Below are 19,741 nucleotides of genomic sequence, written 5' to 3'. Positions count from 1 at the left end.
GGTTCCTCAGTGGGGAAAAGGCTTTGATGATGAAATTATGTGCAATGCACTGCTGTGGTCCTCTTTGCTGTAGTATCTGCAATGAACAAGGCGTGCAGTCTGACTGCTGTGAGGAGCTGATGTGCTTTAATCAGTTGGTCATGTAAATGTGTGTCATATTTGTCTCCACTGATTCTGCTGCTACTCAAACATTTGAATATTCAAATTACTACAGTCATACACCATTAGGGTATTTTGTGATGTTTAACAGTCGCATAATCCTCGGCTACCCAACTCATGTCAACAAAACGACATGACAGCATCAGTGTTTCAGGTTACGTCAACGAGCATATACATAATGTGAAATGTTTCTTCCTCTTTTCTGAGCAGCTGTGGCTCAGGTACGCAAAGTGGGTCGTCCACAAATCTCCTGACGTGCCTCTGCCATCAGTATATGGATGTGTGTGATTGTGTCAAAGTGGCACGTGTTATAAAGCGATCAAAATCATCACTAGATCAGAAAAGCGCCATATAAATGCAAGTCCATTTACCATTTCAATTTTGTCACAAAATGCCATTGTTACCTTGAGTAAAACTTGGATTTCTCTGGGTTTGAACATTGTTTCAAATATTTGGAATACTGTCAGCACATAACTCAAACTTAACTATAACTACAACAAAGGTCTGGTCATTTTAAGACACTTTAATGCGTTAATTTAAAGTGTTACATATTAAAACAAGCAGATAGTATTCAAACTATCCTGTAATGGGTGCCATTATCAAGTTGTCATATCTTAACATAACACATTGATAACTAAGATGTATACTAAGAAGTATGAGTTGGTCAAGTGTTTTTAGTTCAGCAGCACTTAACAAGGAGCAAGGTAAGAAGAGAGTGGGAGATTTTAATTGAGTAGCTTGTCTAATGCAAACACAAATCATATTTGATGATTAATCACAAAAGAGTTGTTTGTTAACTCTCTGTGCATTGTAGTTGTTTTAGCTCACGTACGTACTAATTCATGTCAATGAGGAGACCACATTTATAGCAAATGACTGCAACATGTGATGATTCAAGTAATGATTCAAGTAAACTGTGTTACAATCACAATTTTCTGAACAGAACCTCACAGAATGTAAAAAAAAGGTTTGTTAATGTCAACTGATATTAGGTACTCACACCACATAATGCATTCAGGGTAGTAAGCATGGCTTAAGTCTACATCATTCGCTGTCACAAAGTCTGAGTTTTCACAGTATTGGAAAAGCCAAGAGGAAGTGAACACAGGCATGTTAAACCCTTATCAAAATGTGTCGCTTATGTTTTTGGTGATCCCGCTCCTCTACTCCCACAAGTAGTATCAAAGTCTAAAAGGCATATTGCATGAGAGAAGGATCACTTGAACTCTCTTCTATCACAACCTTTGGCCAACACTTTCAACAATCTTATAATTTAGCCAGACTACTTGGAAGGCTGTACAAATAGCAACATTTTTGTTTTTTTAATTAAACATGAATTAGCTTTCTCTGCACGATGAAGGGAAAAAGAGAAAAAGAAGATGCCTCACACTGTTCTTGCTCAGCATCACAATTTATTCATACTAGGCTACTGACGTTTTAGTCCCCCTTAATATAATTACATAACTTTGGAAGACTTAAGAAGGGTAAAGCCAATGTTTTCGTTCATTAGATATGTCATTTCTCTACATATTCTCGTGAATAGACTTGATTATTAGTTAGTGTATCTCACTTGCTTACGTGTACTTCTCTGTTCAGTGGCATTTTTCTTTGGTGTTGGTTATAATGTGAAGGACAGCCACAAAGGAAAAGAATTGACCCACTGAGCATTTTCTATTTAAGATCACTGTTGTAAGAATGATTGGAAATACTCTGATGGAAAATGGAAACTGTCTCTTATATTACAAAAACAGCTCTGAAGACATTGTATGTGAGAAATGAGCCTTGCAGAAGTAAAATCTGTCTTCATTTTAACTTGACAATGTTTAGTTTTTATATTCTTCAGGAGTTTCCAGAGGCGACCTGTCATGCCAGATGCCCCTGATTTAAGTTCTTCATCTAAGTAGCCTGAATTCAACTTGAGGCAAATGAGGGGCAGGCAACGCCATGCCCTGTCTCTCGAAACGCAACGCTCTGCTGCCAGAATGCATTGCACGGCTGCTCGCAAAAGAAATGAATGGGAAGCGTTCTAACGACAGATCCTGTTGATAAGTACCATTGGGCGGGTCCAGGGTCATTAGCATGAATAAATTATAATGCTGAGCAGGAGCACTGTGCAGGATCTTCTTTTCTTACGATTGAAGTGACACTTTCCAACGGACCTGCATCTGAGTTAGTTGGATGTGTGAATATCATCTTTCATTTACAAATTAAATAAAATAAAATTTTAATTCCAGAAGACACAGACCTACATGATGGCTTAGAAAGGTCACATATAAATATTTTATAACTTTAGTTCAAGGCTGTATGATCCTCCCATCTTCACATGGGCCTGAGCTGGATTGTTCTTTCAATTGAGTGCATTAACCACTTCAAGTTTATTTGAAGAATAGAAATTAAAGCACTAATAAAATTCTATTACTTAATTTAACTACAGGAAAATGGTAAAGAACAGATCGTTTTGTAGAAGCAACAATGGCATCTAAATTCAGCGAGTGAAGTGCAGACTGATGAATAGATTTGATGAGGTGGTATTGTTCAGAGAAGACTAATGACACTGTTATCGTCCATGGCCTCTGCGCCTCCAGTGAATGATGAACATGATATGATAAAGATATCGACGCTTCCAGCATCTAAGCAATGCAGGTGAGTAGTGACTACACTAACCACATGCTAAGTAGCTATGAAACTTGACACCATTCACAAGTCTCCGTAATTCGTACAGTCACTTACAGGCTTCCCTTGGCACTCAACAGACACCGTACCATATGGTCCCGACCAATCCAATGCCAGGCCATGATGTGTATTGGTGTTGTCTGAAAACCTCAGTGGGCCTTATATTTACAGTTATATTAGCATCATGTCAGTGAGGATACCTCCTCTTTTACAGAAACCCAGAGGATCAAAGAAAACTTCATACAGAAAACAAACAAGTAGAGACAGAAATGAAACAGGGCCTTGTAGCGGAATGGCTTCCTTTACCCACAAAGAAATGGAAGGAAGAAGTGCTGTCATGCTCTTACATGCTCACACTGAAACAGGGAGATAGCTGAAGCTGCCTTGACAGATCCCCTGTTTGATCAACTGAATGGAAAGAGATCAAGCAGCATATTTCAGCATCACTACAATTGCTTGGCCAAAGTTACTGATACTGCAGTTCTGCAGAATACCGATGAGGATACCGGGTTTATCTCTTCTCCATTTATTCTTTAAAAAACAAGCATCAAAGATCATTTGGGCATGATATATTATATTACAGATATTCAGGCCCAATGTATGGTCTCTATAATTTCCCATCTAGAGGCAGTTGCTGTCAGGAAATGGTGATTCACAATGCCTGGATCCTCCACTACCTATCAGCGCCGAGGCGGGGCGGGTGGTGGTTGGCTGAGATTAAAGTCCGAAGAAGGAGAAGGAAGCAATTGTTGATGCCATTCACATTAGGTCATTAGGATGAGAAATGGTCTTGATATTTAACAACGCTGCAACGTGTCACGCATATGAGAGTGGGGAGGGCTATCTGCTCAACAATGTGAGTGAGAGCCCAAGAAGAAGAAGAAAATGATTTTTTGTTTTTTCACTGCAGCTGTTGCTGGGTGGGTCTGCCTATATTCCTACGAGACATATCTGACTGCAGTGTTATAAATGCTAAGGAGATTGTTACTTTGCAATTTCACACCTACAGATAAGCAAATTAAAACATATTATCTGGGAAGGTGGAGTGCAATAAGACAAGAAATGGGATAATTTTCACTGCGCATGAGAGTGACATCAGTGAGCCTGCACAGGTTAGTGAATGCACTGGCCTGGGAATATGGGTAAATAAACAAATCTCAAAGTTTTAAATTGAGTTACAGACCAATAGTGATGGAGGATAGGCAGATAATCTGGCTTTGTGCCACTGTAAATGTTTGGGTCAGTGGGCAGATCATAGTTGAACAGAATTAGACAAGGCTGACAAAACTCTATGTGGGTTCAAATGGGATTATACCCCTAATCCCCTTGATCTTCATACAACGATAAGCATCCATAATCCCTCACCTCACTAGGATTAAAAATGAGGATGAAAAGTGCACAAGCTAATTCAAAAGGACACCAGAATACCTGAGTGTGGTTCTCCGAGAGGAAAAAGAAAGCTGCTTCCTTCTGCTTCAGCGAGGGGAGCTGGTGTTTGTGTTGAAAGCAGGCAGCTACAGGCAACCTGTGCTAAGCTCTTTGAAGCTTTGTTAGAATGAGCACAAAGCAAGTAAATAGGGCAAAAAAGTGTGCTGCAGAAAATGTCAGATGGATATACAAAACAACCAAGAGCAAAGAATGTGTTTAGTTTTGTTACCAGTGGAAACCAGGTGCAAGGCATGAAACCGCATTGTCATCAACATGCAGTCCTTTCTTCTTCTTCTTTTGTAGCAGACATGTTGTGTAACCTTTTGGGTGCTATTCACTGGATACCTCAGGTCTCCCAGTGATGCATTTCAATGAATGCTAATAACATCTGTTATCTAAGGGAATTCTGTCCGCTCTCAGTTGATAATTATGAACATGAAATATCACTGAAGGTCCAGGACAAAGGAAGGAGTTCAACTTCTTACGCTGCTCTGAGTCTTACTGTTTGACTCTGATGAGAATCGACATGACGTCAAAACGTAAGTCATTGAATGAAAGTGTCTCAATCTGTTTGCACCAGTATACTTTGGACTGTGTTCCCAAAGTTTTCCTGATACCAATGAAGGTCCAGTGTGTAGAATTTAGTGGCATAGCAACCAACGAAATACCCCTCGCCTCAAACCTCATGCTGTGGCTGCTAAAAAAGCAAAAGGCCATCTCTTGAGCTACTGCTTGGTTTGTCTATTCTGGGCAACTGTAGAAATGTTCATTGCCCGCAGCATCTTTCAACCATCCAACCTCACCAGCCGGACTGCCCCAGGGAGGAAGAGAGTCGGAATAAGAGCCATGCTAATCCATTTTGGTTTTAAGGCTGCACCTGGCTAATATCCAGTTGCAGGAAAAGGAAATGGACAAATGAGACTCAAACAACGTGATATTAGAGACTGTTGTGCCCACAAAGACCTGTCTCCACCACAACATCTTGGATCAAGCTGCTCACACGCAGTAAAAGAAGATGGACAGGGTTTCCCAGATGTCGAACATCTGATGTGAAGATGCCGTCCACATCATCATCACCATCTTGTTGTTGCTGTTTACATCCATATGCAGATTCAAAAGCTGGACTACGAGTTGATGTATATTTGTTTATAAATAACTGTATATACATGACAAAACAGAAAAGATGACTTGACAAAGTGCTTTAATAGACAGGAGTAATTAACAAATGAAACACAGGTGAAGAAGAAAAACGGCGGGAAAAGGACAAAGGGAGGAAATAAAAAGCGAAACATGACACAATAGGACAGAACTTCAAAATAAAACAGAAAATAACTACACCACAAACTTATACCGTAACAAATACACTACCTTGTACCCTGTACCCTTTAAATTGTAATGTGTTACATTTTATGAGCGTGTATTGATGTAATGAAACCGCTGTTGACATTTTGATTACATGAATTGCTGCGCAGGCTTTAATCACTGTAACAATGTTTGATTTATTGTGATTCTAAGTAAATGAGGCACTCATCAACCACCTGCAAGCTAGAAATTGCTTGTTTTGACAGAGAAAGAGAAGATTAGAAGAAGCTGTCAATCGGAAAGAAACTTTCTCTCGGTCTACAGGCAAAAATAACTCAAAGTCATGACAGCGTTCACTTCCTTCCCTGCTGCCAACCAGAAAAAACCTTTCTCAAGAGGACGTAACAAGCCCATTTCAATTTCCCCACTGGAGGAACAGAACATCCCTCTCTATCAGAGTCCAAAAGATTTGCCCAGTCCTCTTTGCTATTCCCTTCATGATGTTAAGTCGCATTTTATCCCACTTTCCCGTTCTCTGTGCTTGACATCAAATCACAGCTGATTCTCCTCTCCCTTTCCCCCGCTGTGTCATGAGGCCACTGAACCTTTCACCCCTTCACCTTGTGCTGGGAGGCAAATAATGGAATTCATATGATGTTACACTGAGTCGCCCTGACCTCCACTGTGGTGGTTACTGCTGACTATAGATTGCAATCTGCGTGGCGACAGATTGTGTTCAGCTGCTGAATAGATTAACAAACTGGGCGTGTTAAATTGGGGCAGCAGCTCTTGTTCGGAGGCTTTCGGGGTGCTTTCTCACCTTTTCAGCAGATGACAGAAATGAACACTGTCTGCTCCGAGAGCAAAACAAATCAGCTCAGCTTATCCAGAGAGTAAAATCCTCCATTGTCCTCGCCTGCTGTTGCACCAGAGGTCTTCATTATCGGTGTGAAGACTAAAATGTATTACCTTATTATCAACAGAGCTTTAAACCCTTTAACAACCACACTTTATATTAAATAAAATGTTCCTTTTCATGGCAGAAAAAAGGGGAGATTTTCATTTTATGTTTGACACCAAAAGTCATTATTCAACTGAATGTGGGAAGGCCAGGTGAAAAAACAGCGCAGTGCTGCTGAGGAGGGAGGCTTGTGGCCTCTTATGCAACCAAAATGGTACCTAATAAATCCCCATTTCACTGGACAAAAATGGTTCTTGTACAATCAGCACAGTAGGATTTCTCACACCTAAGCAGGAATACACATTATTAGAGAGGGACCTCTTGTTAGTGCTCAGCCTTGGAGCCCAAATTGGCATTTAGCGAGGCAGCAGAATGCTCTAATTGTGTGTGATGTCCCGAGGCAGAGGATGCTGATTACTGTAAGCCGTCTTAAACACTTCACCTCCCAGTTAAGTAACACCGACAAACACAGGGCAAAACTTTCTCTCTCTGCATGTACAGTATCACGACTTAAATTAAGGACTCCCAGTTTCACCAAAAAATGAACTCTCACTCCCACTCATTATTTAAACCTGCAGCACAAGCTTGTTTTTTTTTCATGTTGGAGGAGCTGCCACTGTGTAGCCCTGAGTCAGTCAGCCAAGTACTTTCACCAACAACTTTAAAGGAAGTCTGAGTCTCAGAAGTTGAGATGAGACAAGTGATGCCCTCAACCTCAGTTTTCTCTAAGTAAACTTCTGTTGAGTCATACGGCTCTGCTACCTCACACAGTAGGTTGACATCTTGTATGAATGACATCTTAGATGTCGAGATTTACTTCACTTTTTAAATCCATTATGATTGATGAGTCAAGAGAGTTTGGGTTGTGTCTTGTTTAGCTTTTTCAAAATCATACACAAGAGAAAAAGTTTAAACAATGGACAAACAGTGTGTTTCCAACGCAAGCTGCATATATGAGCATGTACTAGTAACCAAGCATTACTTCCAAGGCTAAAGGGTTTCATTAACTTACATTAGTTTGTGGGGTTGCAAGTTATGTCAGAAAAAAAGGGACAATTCACAAGCAGCACAAGTATGTTGGTGTTTTCTGGGATTTGGGAAAATTCACACTAGCAACTTCAGCCATTGTTCCCTGAGATTAAGGGTAGGCAATCTGACCAAAAAAGTATTATCACAATCTGTTCGATCACAATCATGATCCACAATCTAAATTGCGATCTTTTTTCCTCAAGCTTGAAGTGTCCTGTTACTATACACTATAGCCAGACTTGAAATAGTTTATGAATTTCTCCATTTGCAACATTTAACACAACATTGCATTAAAGATATTTCTTTTACGGCCCAAACCCCACATCCACCATGCTGATAGCTATTACTCACGTTGCATTGTTCAGATGAGCCACTTGGAGTCATTCAGTTGGCTACATGACTGTATTCATTTGTTCACATAGTGTGGAAAAGCTAGTCCAAGGTTGCCCAAAGTGGGTGTAAAGTCTCACAAAATAAGTGAGTTAAAATAATTTACAATATTAATCACTGTTTATGCAGTTTTGTGGGGTAAGAAAATGAGACAACTTACTAACAGTACATGGATCAGAACAGTAGAGTACAGCTCAATTCTGTATGTGCTTTAATGCCAGTGCTTCCTAAAACTATCAAATTCAATCCAACAAAACACCAGAAACTGTTGCTCATAGAATAAACAGAGTTACATCTACACGTCTGACCAAGCCTCACAAATATCAAACATCAGAGGTTCCACAGATGTAGTATTTATTGAATTGTTTGGTTTGATTGCATTATATTGCACTGGTGTTTCTGTATTTAATATGTAGTCTAAACTCGATCATAGAGAGCGGAGAGAGGTATATTACAGCAGATACAATGCTGCAATGATGTCTAATCCTCAGTGGAAACACAAGAATGAGAGAGAGTTTAATAAAATAATTCAAGTTAATACTAAACTGATTTAATTTGATACAATCTTGTGTTTCAGAACTCAAAACAGTTTTTTAAGACATCTTGAATTTTGATTTGTTCTGGTAGAGAGATGTATCAGTAGATTAATACATTTGATGGAAGCAGAACCAAGTTCATTTTAAAAACCTCATTATCATTCATCACTCCCTTTCATTTGACACCTGCACTGAAGGGAGCAGTTATCATTTAACATTTAATGTACACCGGCCAGTGTGTCAATCAAAACTTCATCTTGAACAGTCCGTGTTGATTGTTCTGACTTCCTGTTCCCTGAGGCCTTGTCAGGTAGCTGAATGTGACAGACCTAGTTTGGAGCTCTGCACCAACAGTGTGAGATGGACTTGTGGTTATTTTTCTCTCAAGACTTTCAGCTGTTTTATGGATGTTGGTGGTTTCTCGATAGCGATTATTTAAAACAGGTGTAATTATAATCTTCAGAGAGCCTGTTGGACGTAAACATGACCTGTGACGCATTGGCCACTGCACATATTAAGCCATAAATTCCCACACCAAAGAAAATAAATGATTAAGTGAAGATGTTTATCAAATCAAGCTTCTTGCGATTTTCATCAAATATTGGCTCTGCTTTATCTAATCTGCAATATCTTAATCGAATTGTGTCTTTATCAGAACAAGTAAGAAATAAAGAGAAAATCAGTTTCACTTCACTTTCATCTCCTCTATATTTATTGTTTCATTTTTGAGTGAAGCCCTTGGGCTCGCATCAATCTAATTTCTGCTTGGCCTTTGACTTTGAAGTTTTGCATTCAAAGCACCGCTGTGGCTGAGGGCTCTGTTGAGCCATAAAAACACATCTCAACAGTTTATGGTGAAGGCTTAAAGAAAATACAGTAACATACTGTCACACTGATGACAGCACCAATGGCATAAAATCAATAACTTCCCTTGCACCTCCACATACAGGCTATATCTAGCAGGGCATGTATTTTACGTTAACTTTAACAGTGCTTACTATAGTTTTTTTACTGTGTTAAATATTTTCCTTAACTTCTTTCTTCACTTCATATGGAGATAAATGAGTGTCAATATTATGCCTTTTGATGATGGCTTAGGTCCACCCAGGAGGACACAGTTCAGATGAACCTTTGATGGGAGCTATGGCTCTTAATTCATTTAACATGCACACTTTTTATATACACTATTCTATATCTGTACAAACCCCATTCCTCCCTTGGCTCCCATGGGTACAACCACAACACCCACGACAGTCATTGTAGTTTTTTTTATGGTTCATTTCCTGCCTTGAAGTGGGCTAATGGGTTTAACATGCTAATGTTGCGTTGCATTCATATGCTCCAGTGTGTGGTATAATTTACCATACCAACAGAAAAGGTTACCGCCATTTATATAATGAACTCTAGTATCATGTTACCTATACACACATGATTCCTTTCCACAGGCTATACAGATAATTACAGTCATGAGAGCTGTATGTTTTTCAGGAAAAGATGCCATTCTGTATCAGTCAGTCATTTAGCTTTACATTTCCTCTGCAACCAATTACTTTGATGCATGCCTCTCATTAAAAGCAGATTATAAACAGAGAGGGATTTGTACAACTGTGTCACTTCAGTGCTCCATAGCTCACATTCCTCAGCTGGCATACATTTCTGTCTTAATAAAGGCATGTAGGAAAAGCCATACATCTCATCTGACTTGTTATTTTCCCCAAGATAAATAAGTTTGTGGAAATTTTCTCAGAGGCGAATAACAGAACATTACGCTTGTCCCCATGTGCACGGCATGTACAAATTCAGAAATGATTGAGGTAAGTTATTGAACCAAGCGTGAGTAGCAGGTTACGTTTCAGCGTGTCTGTGTGTGTATGTGCAAAATGTATTCATCACAATGTGAGGACAGAAATCCCACAACATGATGAATAATCACACCAAAATTCAGTCCTCACAAAGTAAATCATTTATTTGGGGGTCAAAACATTTGTTAAAAGATTTGTTAAAATGAAGGTTGAGTAAAGGTAAAGTCTCGGATTAATCACGCAGTGGTTATGGTTAATGTTGATGAAAGACTCGGGAATGAATGTAAGTCAACCTATCTTCTTAAAACTAAATTCATATGCAGATAATTTATATTGGCATATTCTGTACATTTTGAAAGTAATGTAATGCTGCAAGGATTACATGTTTAACAATCGATAGACTTAATCACCAAGACATCATGCTACCAACAACAGTCCCCTCCGTGAAGAAAACTGGTAGTTGATTTGCATTGTGGAGATACAGCGACATCCCAGACTAACTGCTATTTTTGGGTATAGTCAAGCTGTCATTTCTTTAGTCTGTGCCCCAACAGGTAAATTAGGTCTCCAAACTAACGTTAGTGAATGTTTTGTTATTAATGAGATAATGTGCATTTTAGATGAGTAAGATGTATACTGTATGCTTTGAAATAACGTGAAAAAAGACATTGTGATTCGGTCTATATATGGAACTTTAAACATATCTGTAAATGTTCACTGCCGCTGCAAAACACCAAACGTATCAAATGGAAAACATTATTTGTCAGATTTGTGTTTCCTTTAACTTCCTACAATATCCACTTAATTTTTTTCTTTTGCGAAGTACAAAGTTAAAGTTAGCAAAAGGTCATGGTCCTGATTAGAGCTGCTTCAGTGAAGGCACCAGAGGTGACATCTTAACTTTCGACAACCACAAGCTTTCATTGACTTTAACCAAGTGTAGTGGTAGACTTGAATCCTGGTCTCCAGTGTCAATGTTCTGTGTTTTGTAAGCACAACCACCTAATGATTTCTGTCTGTAACGCAGTAACACATTATTGTTCCTAAATTCAGGAATCACATTACAGTTACTAATGAAAATAATTATGTTAATTATGCGAACATAGTTACTTGTGTTACATAAGTTGTACACATTGCAGAAGTTTAAAGTACAGTGGCTGAGGGGAGAGGACAGCAGCCCTCGGGACACTACCGACTACCAAACATCCTGATTATTTTGAGGAAACAATCTTTGCATTAGGCGATGTTAGGAAGGTCGACCTCTTTTATATCAATATAGATTTATATTAGGCAGTTATAGCCTACTGCCAGTGTCGCCTTGATTCTCCTAGGCGTGCAAATGAGCCTTGTTCTTGCAACGTTTTTATTTGAAGTGCTTTTTGGGCTGGTTTTCACCAACTTTTGATGTCAGCTTTGTGGCATTAAAGTGCATTAAAGAAAGTTGTGGATGTCCTCCTTAAGGTAGGGATTTGTGCTGATACATAGGGATGTGAGGTTTTAATGTCATATGCAATCCAGTCAATGTGTGAAGTGTTGAAAAAATATTGTAACAAGTAACAAATTATTTTCTATAGGGTGTAAATAAATAAAGTAATGCATTACTATTTTTAACAGTAACGAGTAATGTGTAATACATTACTTGTTACTTTTAACCCCAATGCCTCGATTTGTTTGATACCAGCCAGGGATCTTTGTTGCATCATCCCCTTCTCTTCGTTTCTCGACTGTCCTTGCAGTCAATCAATCAATGAATGTGATCCATGCACAAATCACACTTCCTCCAAAATGTACTTGGAAAAGCAAATTTGCAGTACAGTACAAACTATGATATGTGTGGACTCACCGCCCATCTGGTGACAAACATTTGGTTTGATTCAAAAAATAAGATTAAAAAACAAACAATTCCTGGTTAAGACTTGGCTTTGAGGTGAAGCTTCATTTTTGGGTTAGGGTTTGTGAGGGTTAGTTGCATTTATGTTTTCCATATGACAAGGATAAGCCAGTAAAATGTCCTCACAGTCACAACAGTGCACATCTGTGAGTGTCTGCTGGATGGAGGAGGGAGTGAAATGGAGGCGGAACAAGAGAGAGGGAGGAGGTTTGGGGGAACTAAAAGAAAGGGACAACACAATGAAGAGAAAGGGGGTCAAGCTAGGAAAAAAAAGAATCTGGTGGATGGAAGGAGGGGGAATAAATGAGAGATGAAGTGTGGAAAATAGGGAAAGGGGTGCTGATGTGCTTCTTAAGCAGGTCATTGGACGCAGTGTGCCTTGGGAAGGCTCGTTTAAGCATGGCTAACAGATTTCCTCAGTCCCTGCGGGAGACGTTTCCTCAAAGCTCCGGACCAGAGAGGCACTGTCACTGTCTGGGTGCATGACAAGGAAATGGAGCACATAGCCATTAAACAACTTCTGATCTATCGTCTATCACATGAGGAGGGGAAAACTCTATTACCCATGGACACTGTTTAGCTATTTAAAAAGGACAGGGCTGAATAAAAATGTCCCTTTAACTGAATGACACCGGGAACAAAGACTCAACAGAAACCTATACTTTCCCTGTGTTTCTGAATTGCTACTCCCTAACATAAAAGCTGTTTGGAGAGTTAATAGCAACACATAAGGGCTCATTTGTTTAGTTGTTCACTAAACTGTGGTCTGTAACGGCAGTCGTATCATCATCATCGCCCTCTGCTGCAGCTAAATTGGGTGTTGCATCAGTGCGGAGTCTCAGCGGAGATCAAGGTGCCCCGCTGAAGCTGCAGAATCAATACCTTTGTCCATCATGTCTGAGGGGCTCCTGAGCCTCTTGCCTGTCTCTGATGTGGAGAGTGAAGCCTGGTTTACAGCATACTGGTGAACACTGTCTCTTGATCCTGCTCATCCTCTTATTCAGCGCTGAAGGGCACCAAGCTCTGTAATCCACCACCACCAGTCCCTGGCAGAGTTCGTAGTCGACACCAAAGCTCTGTTGTTCACACAAACCCCCCACTGCCGGGGCCAGCGCCACCTCATACTTCACATAGAGGCACACACACCGCACTTTACAGCACCACACACAAACGCAAGCTCTGTAGTTGGTCTGACCGTCCTTCTCTCTCACCAAAAAAGACACACATAACCACACACACATCCATGGGTGCCAATGGCTTCAGGGCTTCATATTTCCCAATTTGCGTTGAAGCAGTTGATAGCGCCATGTGTCTGACGCCGACTTCAATCCACTCTCTGTGCTAGATCGCCTCCCTAATGACAGTAATTGTATTGAGGAAGCCCCCGGTCGTGTTCAATTACCCATTCCCATCCAAGCACACGGGTCTAATCTTGCGGTGTAATGTACGATACAGATGGCTCTGGAAGGCAGACATATTCATCATCCTCTCATCTTTGCTGGAATGCGTGAAATCCAGCAGGAGACACATGTCACGTCTGAGTAGGCTTAGAGGTGGCACTAAGTTTTCATTATCTGATAATATCTGGGAACTCGTGTTTGTAAAGTTAAATTTGTTCTATTTGTCACCTTGAGAGAATAAGTAAAGGAAAAACCTCTTCCCAGCTCTGAGAGGCTCTTATTCCTTGTCCTGTACAAAGAACAGTAAAATAAACACTCACCCTAGAGGCTTCTCCAGGCGACTGGCAGGTGAGCCCACAATCTCTCCCAGTGTACAGTAGATCTGTCCCAGGAAGTCCTGCCATGGGGAGAGTGGGATGGAGAGAGACGTAGGTTTGGGGCAAAAGATGGGGGCGTTCAGGTGGACCACGGAGGGTAACAAGGAAAGTCGGTGAGGAGTTAAGCATCGTTATAAACATTGTACGGTTATGAATAAGGATGTCTGAGGCAGACACGTACGTTAAAGTCGGTGGGCTTCCAGGGTGAAGAAGGAGGAGGAGGAGGAGGAAGAGAGAGAGACCGGGCAGCAGCAGTGACACACAACAGAGCATATCATGGAACAGAAGGCACACAACTCAAATACCAGACTGTCATCAACAAAGTGCAAGAAAGAAGAGTAGATGTGCGAAAGAGCAGATAGGCAGAATGGCAACAGCAGAGGGTGAAGAGTCACAGAGTCTCAGAGGAAGAAAAAGGGAAAGTAAAAGAGCAGGAGGGAAGGAGCAGAGGCACAAAGGGTGTCACACATGGAACAGTTGGTTTGTAGCGCAATGCCAAAACACAACAATAAAAGCGTGACAGTGACAAAAGCGTAACTAATGATGAATATTTTGGTAGTATGCAAACCAACTGCTGCAAATATATTCTTTATGCATCCGTGTCATATGAGTAGGAGTTTAATTATCAAAGCTTTCAGCATAAACATACATTCTCCTCAATGAGCATACCTGAATGTATGTTCTACAATAAAAAGCTGTCACTTTCAGACAATACTGCCATTTAAATAAATATAAGCGTGTTGTTTTGAAGAACTGTACGCTGCCTTGGAAATGCAAATCTTAATTGCAAACAACACTACAGAGCACACGGGGAAATGTGTTGAAAAGCTTTGATTATGATGTGCAATGCCTCATTTCTCATCTTAAATAACAAGGTAATGAGGGTGTGCCAGATGCAAATGACACTTTGATTATTGAGGCTCTGCAGGAATAAAATACATCATTTCACAAACTTAAGCAGGTGGAGAGTAAGGAAAAATAAACAACATTTTGGAAGATTAAGCAACAATTCACTCATTATATCCAAATATATTTGAGCATTTAGGTGCCATAAAATTTGGTTTGCATAAAACCTACATCGTGGAAACATGCAGTCAAACTAATTTTAGGATCAAATGCAAGGTCGAACTCCTGATCCAGAAAAAAAAAAAAAGAAAGGTTTTTCACTTACATGCTTTGCCAGATCTGGACTTTTAGAATCAATATCATATCTGAAATCACAAAGAGGCCACAAATCACAGAGGAAACAAATCTTAATACCTAACATATTAATACAGACTCTCATAAAAGAATCCTGGCTGCAGCTTGGACATTTTCTGCCTTTCAATCACACACCTGGGTCAGTGAGGGAGCAGAAGGGAATGGTCAATGAAAAAAAGAGTGTAAGCAATAATGTGACAGTTAATTAAGGAAGTCTTCCTATAGTTTATGAATGTAATTTCCGCACTATGCCTGAGGGATCATTTTGAAACAATCTACCAATGCAGAGAAAGTTTTTGAGCATCTGCCAGTCAAACTTAATGTAAAAGTAATTAAACCTGCAGTATGCCCGGGCTCCCACCTCTGCGATAAAGAGAGATGTAAATGAGTAACACTAATTGTGAGGGGATGCACTCCCTCCTTTCCTGTTCCAGAGTCGTATCATGATAACACAGCAAATGAATTCATTAAGTGTCAAAAAATCCTCAGAGACCAGCAGCTCCGCCCCTGATAGTTCATTGGGGACGTCACGCTTGAAGGTAGGGGGAAAAAAAGGACTGATTTTTAGAAGCATATCTGTTGTCCACAAGGAAGCAGAGAGGAGGAAAATGATCCAGACTCCCTCAAATGAAATTGCACCTTCCTAACCCTTTCAGTAGTTTGGCCTTTTCAAGAGGCGGAAGTGAATGAGGGGAGGACGGGGGTCTTTGTGAGTTTTATGGGACTTGGTTTCAGACATTTGATTTGCTTAGCAGTATGGAGATTAAGGATAAAACTTTATATGAAATATTTATCAGCCTTATACCAATCTCCCCTCAAAGAATGACTACTGAGATACTGCACCGATGAATAATTCCTCAGGAGAGAGCTGAGCTGGTGACAAGGGAAGGAAGAGAGGAGCTCCATGACAGAACAATAGACATATACTGAAAAATATAATATTTTAAAAATACATTTCGGTATGTGGAAGAAGTTAATTTATGTATATATTATAAAATTAAAGACATGTACATTTTAAGACATACATTAGTGATAGTGATATGTATTTAAAGAACTATCACTTAAAATATATAGATACACTGCAAGTACATTATCACCGCCACCTCTTCTTTGTATATAAAGTCCCCATGAAACAGAAGGCAGAGTATATTTTGCTTCCGCATATTTACATGTTTACATGTAGAATATTAAATTAGAATTACATATATGGAAAATATATTTCCTTTGAATAAGGGAAGTGACTCGGTGAGACAAGACAGTTTGGGGAAGTGAATGAGGGAGAAGGTGTCAAGCTTGTGGTGAAAACAAAAGGAAAAATTGGAGTACTGGGTCAGAAGAGGGCGGCACCTTGAGCATGTCCACAGAGGACCAGCTCAAACAGAATAACTCACACGTCGAAGCGCAGGTTCTGCTTCTCCTCAAAGAAGTAGTCCAGGATGTACTTTCTGACAAAGTCTGGGTTTAGCGTGTTGTCAATCACCTCTGTTCTCCCAAACTAGATCAGAACCAGGAGAGATGGGAGACAAAAAAACAGACAGACAGAGGAAGATGTGAGCACAGACCTGTGATGCAGCACATAAACTGCCTCTGACGCTCTATTATCTCATCCCAACCCAACTTAACAGAAGTCAGTGTCAGCTCTTCTTCACCTCTTCTTGTTTGTGCTGGGATGAGCAAGCCTGGGGAAAGTGCTTTATTGAGTCCAATTACACGTTTTAATTAATACCACATTAATGCCACTGTTGTTCTCAGAGCCACTTCAAAATAAGGGGCTGAGGACGGGGGGGTGACAAGAGAGGAACAGTGACTTTCACATATTTGTCTTCACACAGGGGAACTGTCACAGATGATGGGAAGATGGCAAACTATCTCCTGTTCCCTGGCGTTAAGAAGAAAATGGGAACCCGCCAGCACAGAAAACAGGATTTGTCAGTGTTACAGAGCAAGACCTTCGGATGAGTTGATGTGCTGATAAACAAATCAACAGACACAGAAAGTGCTGCACCCACCGCACAGACACACACACACACACACACATTAATTATATCCAAAATGAATAATTCAGAAGTCAGAGAACTGATGTTGAGCCGCATAAATATAAGATCCCCAGTAGAAAGTGTTACCATAAACTGACACAGTGAATTAATAACAGCAGTGTTAGGGCTTAATGAGGAGATGAAACAGCAGGATTACAGGCTCACACCTTTGTGATTACATACAGTGGGGGTAAAACTCAAAGTGGGACTTAACAGGGGAGCTATACGGAGAAACTGTTTACACCTGGCATTGACATCCATCCTGAGTGATCCAATCATAAGTGGGTAGCTCTGAGCACAGGTGTGAATGCAACTGAGATGCATTGAGGACCCACTGAGATCCAATAACTTGGACCACATTCGGAGGTGGTCTGGCCAGACCACATTATTCAATCAGTGTACAAGAGTGTGTCATTCAAGGACTGCCTGCTCAACTGGTGTCTGATTTACATTTGGTTCACTGTAATGTGTGTTTGGGCTCTTTTACCTTCTGATGTTCGCAGCAGATGTTTGTGAACACACCACCTGTTTCGACTGATGTCACCACTGAACTAGTAACCCTAATAGCTCCAGACTCCCTTAAAACAAATGAGAGTTGTTGAGTAAGGAGAAACTTAATAAACTTTGCAAAAAGATAAATCTGCAAAATTTTAATTTTTCATGCCTTTTTGTAAATTCAGCATTAAACGTAAAACATTAAGATGTTTCTTTACTTGCAAAACGTGTTAGTTTTGGCGCAGTACCACTGTAAGAGCCAGTCTGCTACTCTTTGTCTAAAATGCGTCTTACCCATAGATGTATAATGAGAACTGGATACATTGTCAGAGGGTAGACTGGTTCATTTCCTAAAAACTTCCTGGGTATAAAATGACCTTAAAATTACCATTATCTTCCAAATTGTGGGGCCCAAAGAGCATGCGCACAGCATACTTCCGCCTAACTACCAGTTTTAGTACCTGGCTAACTTCAACAAGGAAAAAAATTATTTAATCGTGTGGCTCTTTTTTTCCAAATGTTATTGTAAAAACTTCTGATAGTTAAACAAGTAATTTTGTGGGGGTTGTGAGGCTTTATGAAATGCTGTCTATGAAAAATTCTTAATTATTTGGACCTTCATTTAAAGTCAGCAATTGTTACATGTGAAAATATTTCTTTCTTTGTGTAAAAAATATTGGGTCCATGTGATGTAGGTGTATATTTGCATATCGAGCGGGGAAGTGAGATCTGATCACATGTGGTCTCTTGAGACGCATGTGGAGACGCTTGTTAATACCAGGTGTGAATAGCCAGTGAGTAACGTTACAGCAGCAGAGTCCTTTCAACAGAAAGATGCTGCTGCTAATGCAAACACAGTCGAGCTGAAAAGTGTGTAACACATGACAGTCTGAGATCTGGCTCTGCTGAAGTGGAACCTGCCATCAAACATAAAAGTGAGCCTAAGTCTATGAAAGTTTAACTGCTGTGTGGCACCACCTCTCCTCTCGCTCTTCCTCTTCATACCCTGTCAGAAAATGTGGAGAGCTCCCTTCCAGCGTATGCAAAAGGAGGTGAAAGCTCAGGAGCCTGTTCCAATGACAGGAGCTGAATGTGGCAGCAGGGGGCTGATATCATATTCAATTTGGTCTCAGGCAAAACTTAACAAAGGACAAATCAGCACCAGAGCAAAGAACAGCCACCCGAGGAAATAACAGATCTCCCAATCCGCACATTATTCTTACCTTGGCAAGTACACATAGTCAGTTAAGCCAGAGATGCAAATCAATAGAATTAACTATCCCCCACCCCCACTGCAAAAACGAACCCGGAGATATCTAGGCTCTTGCGTTGTGCACTTCCTCTTCAATAAGTCTTACTAGGATTAATTATGAGCTGTAATGTCAGACAATTCATCTCGGCAAAAAGATTAATGTCTAGGAAGTGGAAAAACCAGGCTTTGCCTGAATTTGGGGAGGTTATATTGTGTCAGGTGCTCAATTAAGTGAAAGCCGTAGAAAGAGGAGAACCTGTCATGCACTAGAAGTAATTATAGATGAGGGAGTTGAAGATGAAGACTTTAAAGCCATGTGGTAACAGACTGTTGGGCTGCAGCTACAGCTTTTATATATTCAACTGCAGATGCTGAAAAAAATTAGTCAAGGGGGCACAGGTGTCAAGTGAAGCTGTTGAAGGCATCCAATTTATCCATAAGTATTTGTTTTTATACTCCTCTCTTGATGGAGAAGGAGCCAAAGTGGGGAGTTTGTCCCGCAGAAGAATAATTGGATTACAGACCGTTGGTGGCATGGTTAAAGGTGCTCCAGCCAACCATATCTAGTCTCCGGAGAACAAAAACACATTACATGACCGAGGGGAAAAAGAGGCGCTTAGCTTTATCAATACGGGACAGCTTGAGTCTGCTGCTCACAAAGCCAGCTGTCGTCTCCACTGAAAGCAGAGTCCCATATCTCTTTCAGGGAGAGACACTCAGGCTGCACCCACATTTTGTAAGCTCGAGGTAGGGCGGTGTAAGCAGAGGTGACAGGTGTAGGAGGCTCTTCCAGCCTGAATACTGAAGTTA

At 40.4% G+C, this 19,741-nt stretch overlaps 1 protein-coding gene across 1 annotated transcript in view; it reads right to left on the bottom strand.

Annotated features, from left to right (window-relative positions):
* cpne5a (copine Va) overlaps positions 1–19,741 on the bottom strand; it is a 73,334-nt gene that overhangs the window by 37,739 nt on the left and 15,854 nt on the right. The window contains exons 4-7 of the mRNA XM_073470468.1: positions 16,540–16,643; positions 15,120–15,159; positions 14,130–14,144; positions 13,892–13,968 (exon numbers count right to left, since the gene is read on the bottom strand). Of these exons, the coding sequence (XP_073326569.1) occupies positions 13,892–13,968; positions 14,130–14,144; positions 15,120–15,159; positions 16,540–16,643 (236 nt within the window). The remainder of the gene's footprint in view (positions 1–13,891; positions 13,969–14,129; positions 14,145–15,119; positions 15,160–16,539; positions 16,644–19,741) is intronic.

The sequence above is a fragment of the Pagrus major genome, chromosome 7 (assembly GCF_040436345.1).
Source record: "Pagrus major chromosome 7, Pma_NU_1.0".
Taxonomy (NCBI): domain Eukaryota; kingdom Metazoa; phylum Chordata; class Actinopteri; order Spariformes; family Sparidae; genus Pagrus; species Pagrus major.
This window is presented reverse-complemented; position numbering and strand designations above follow the sequence as displayed.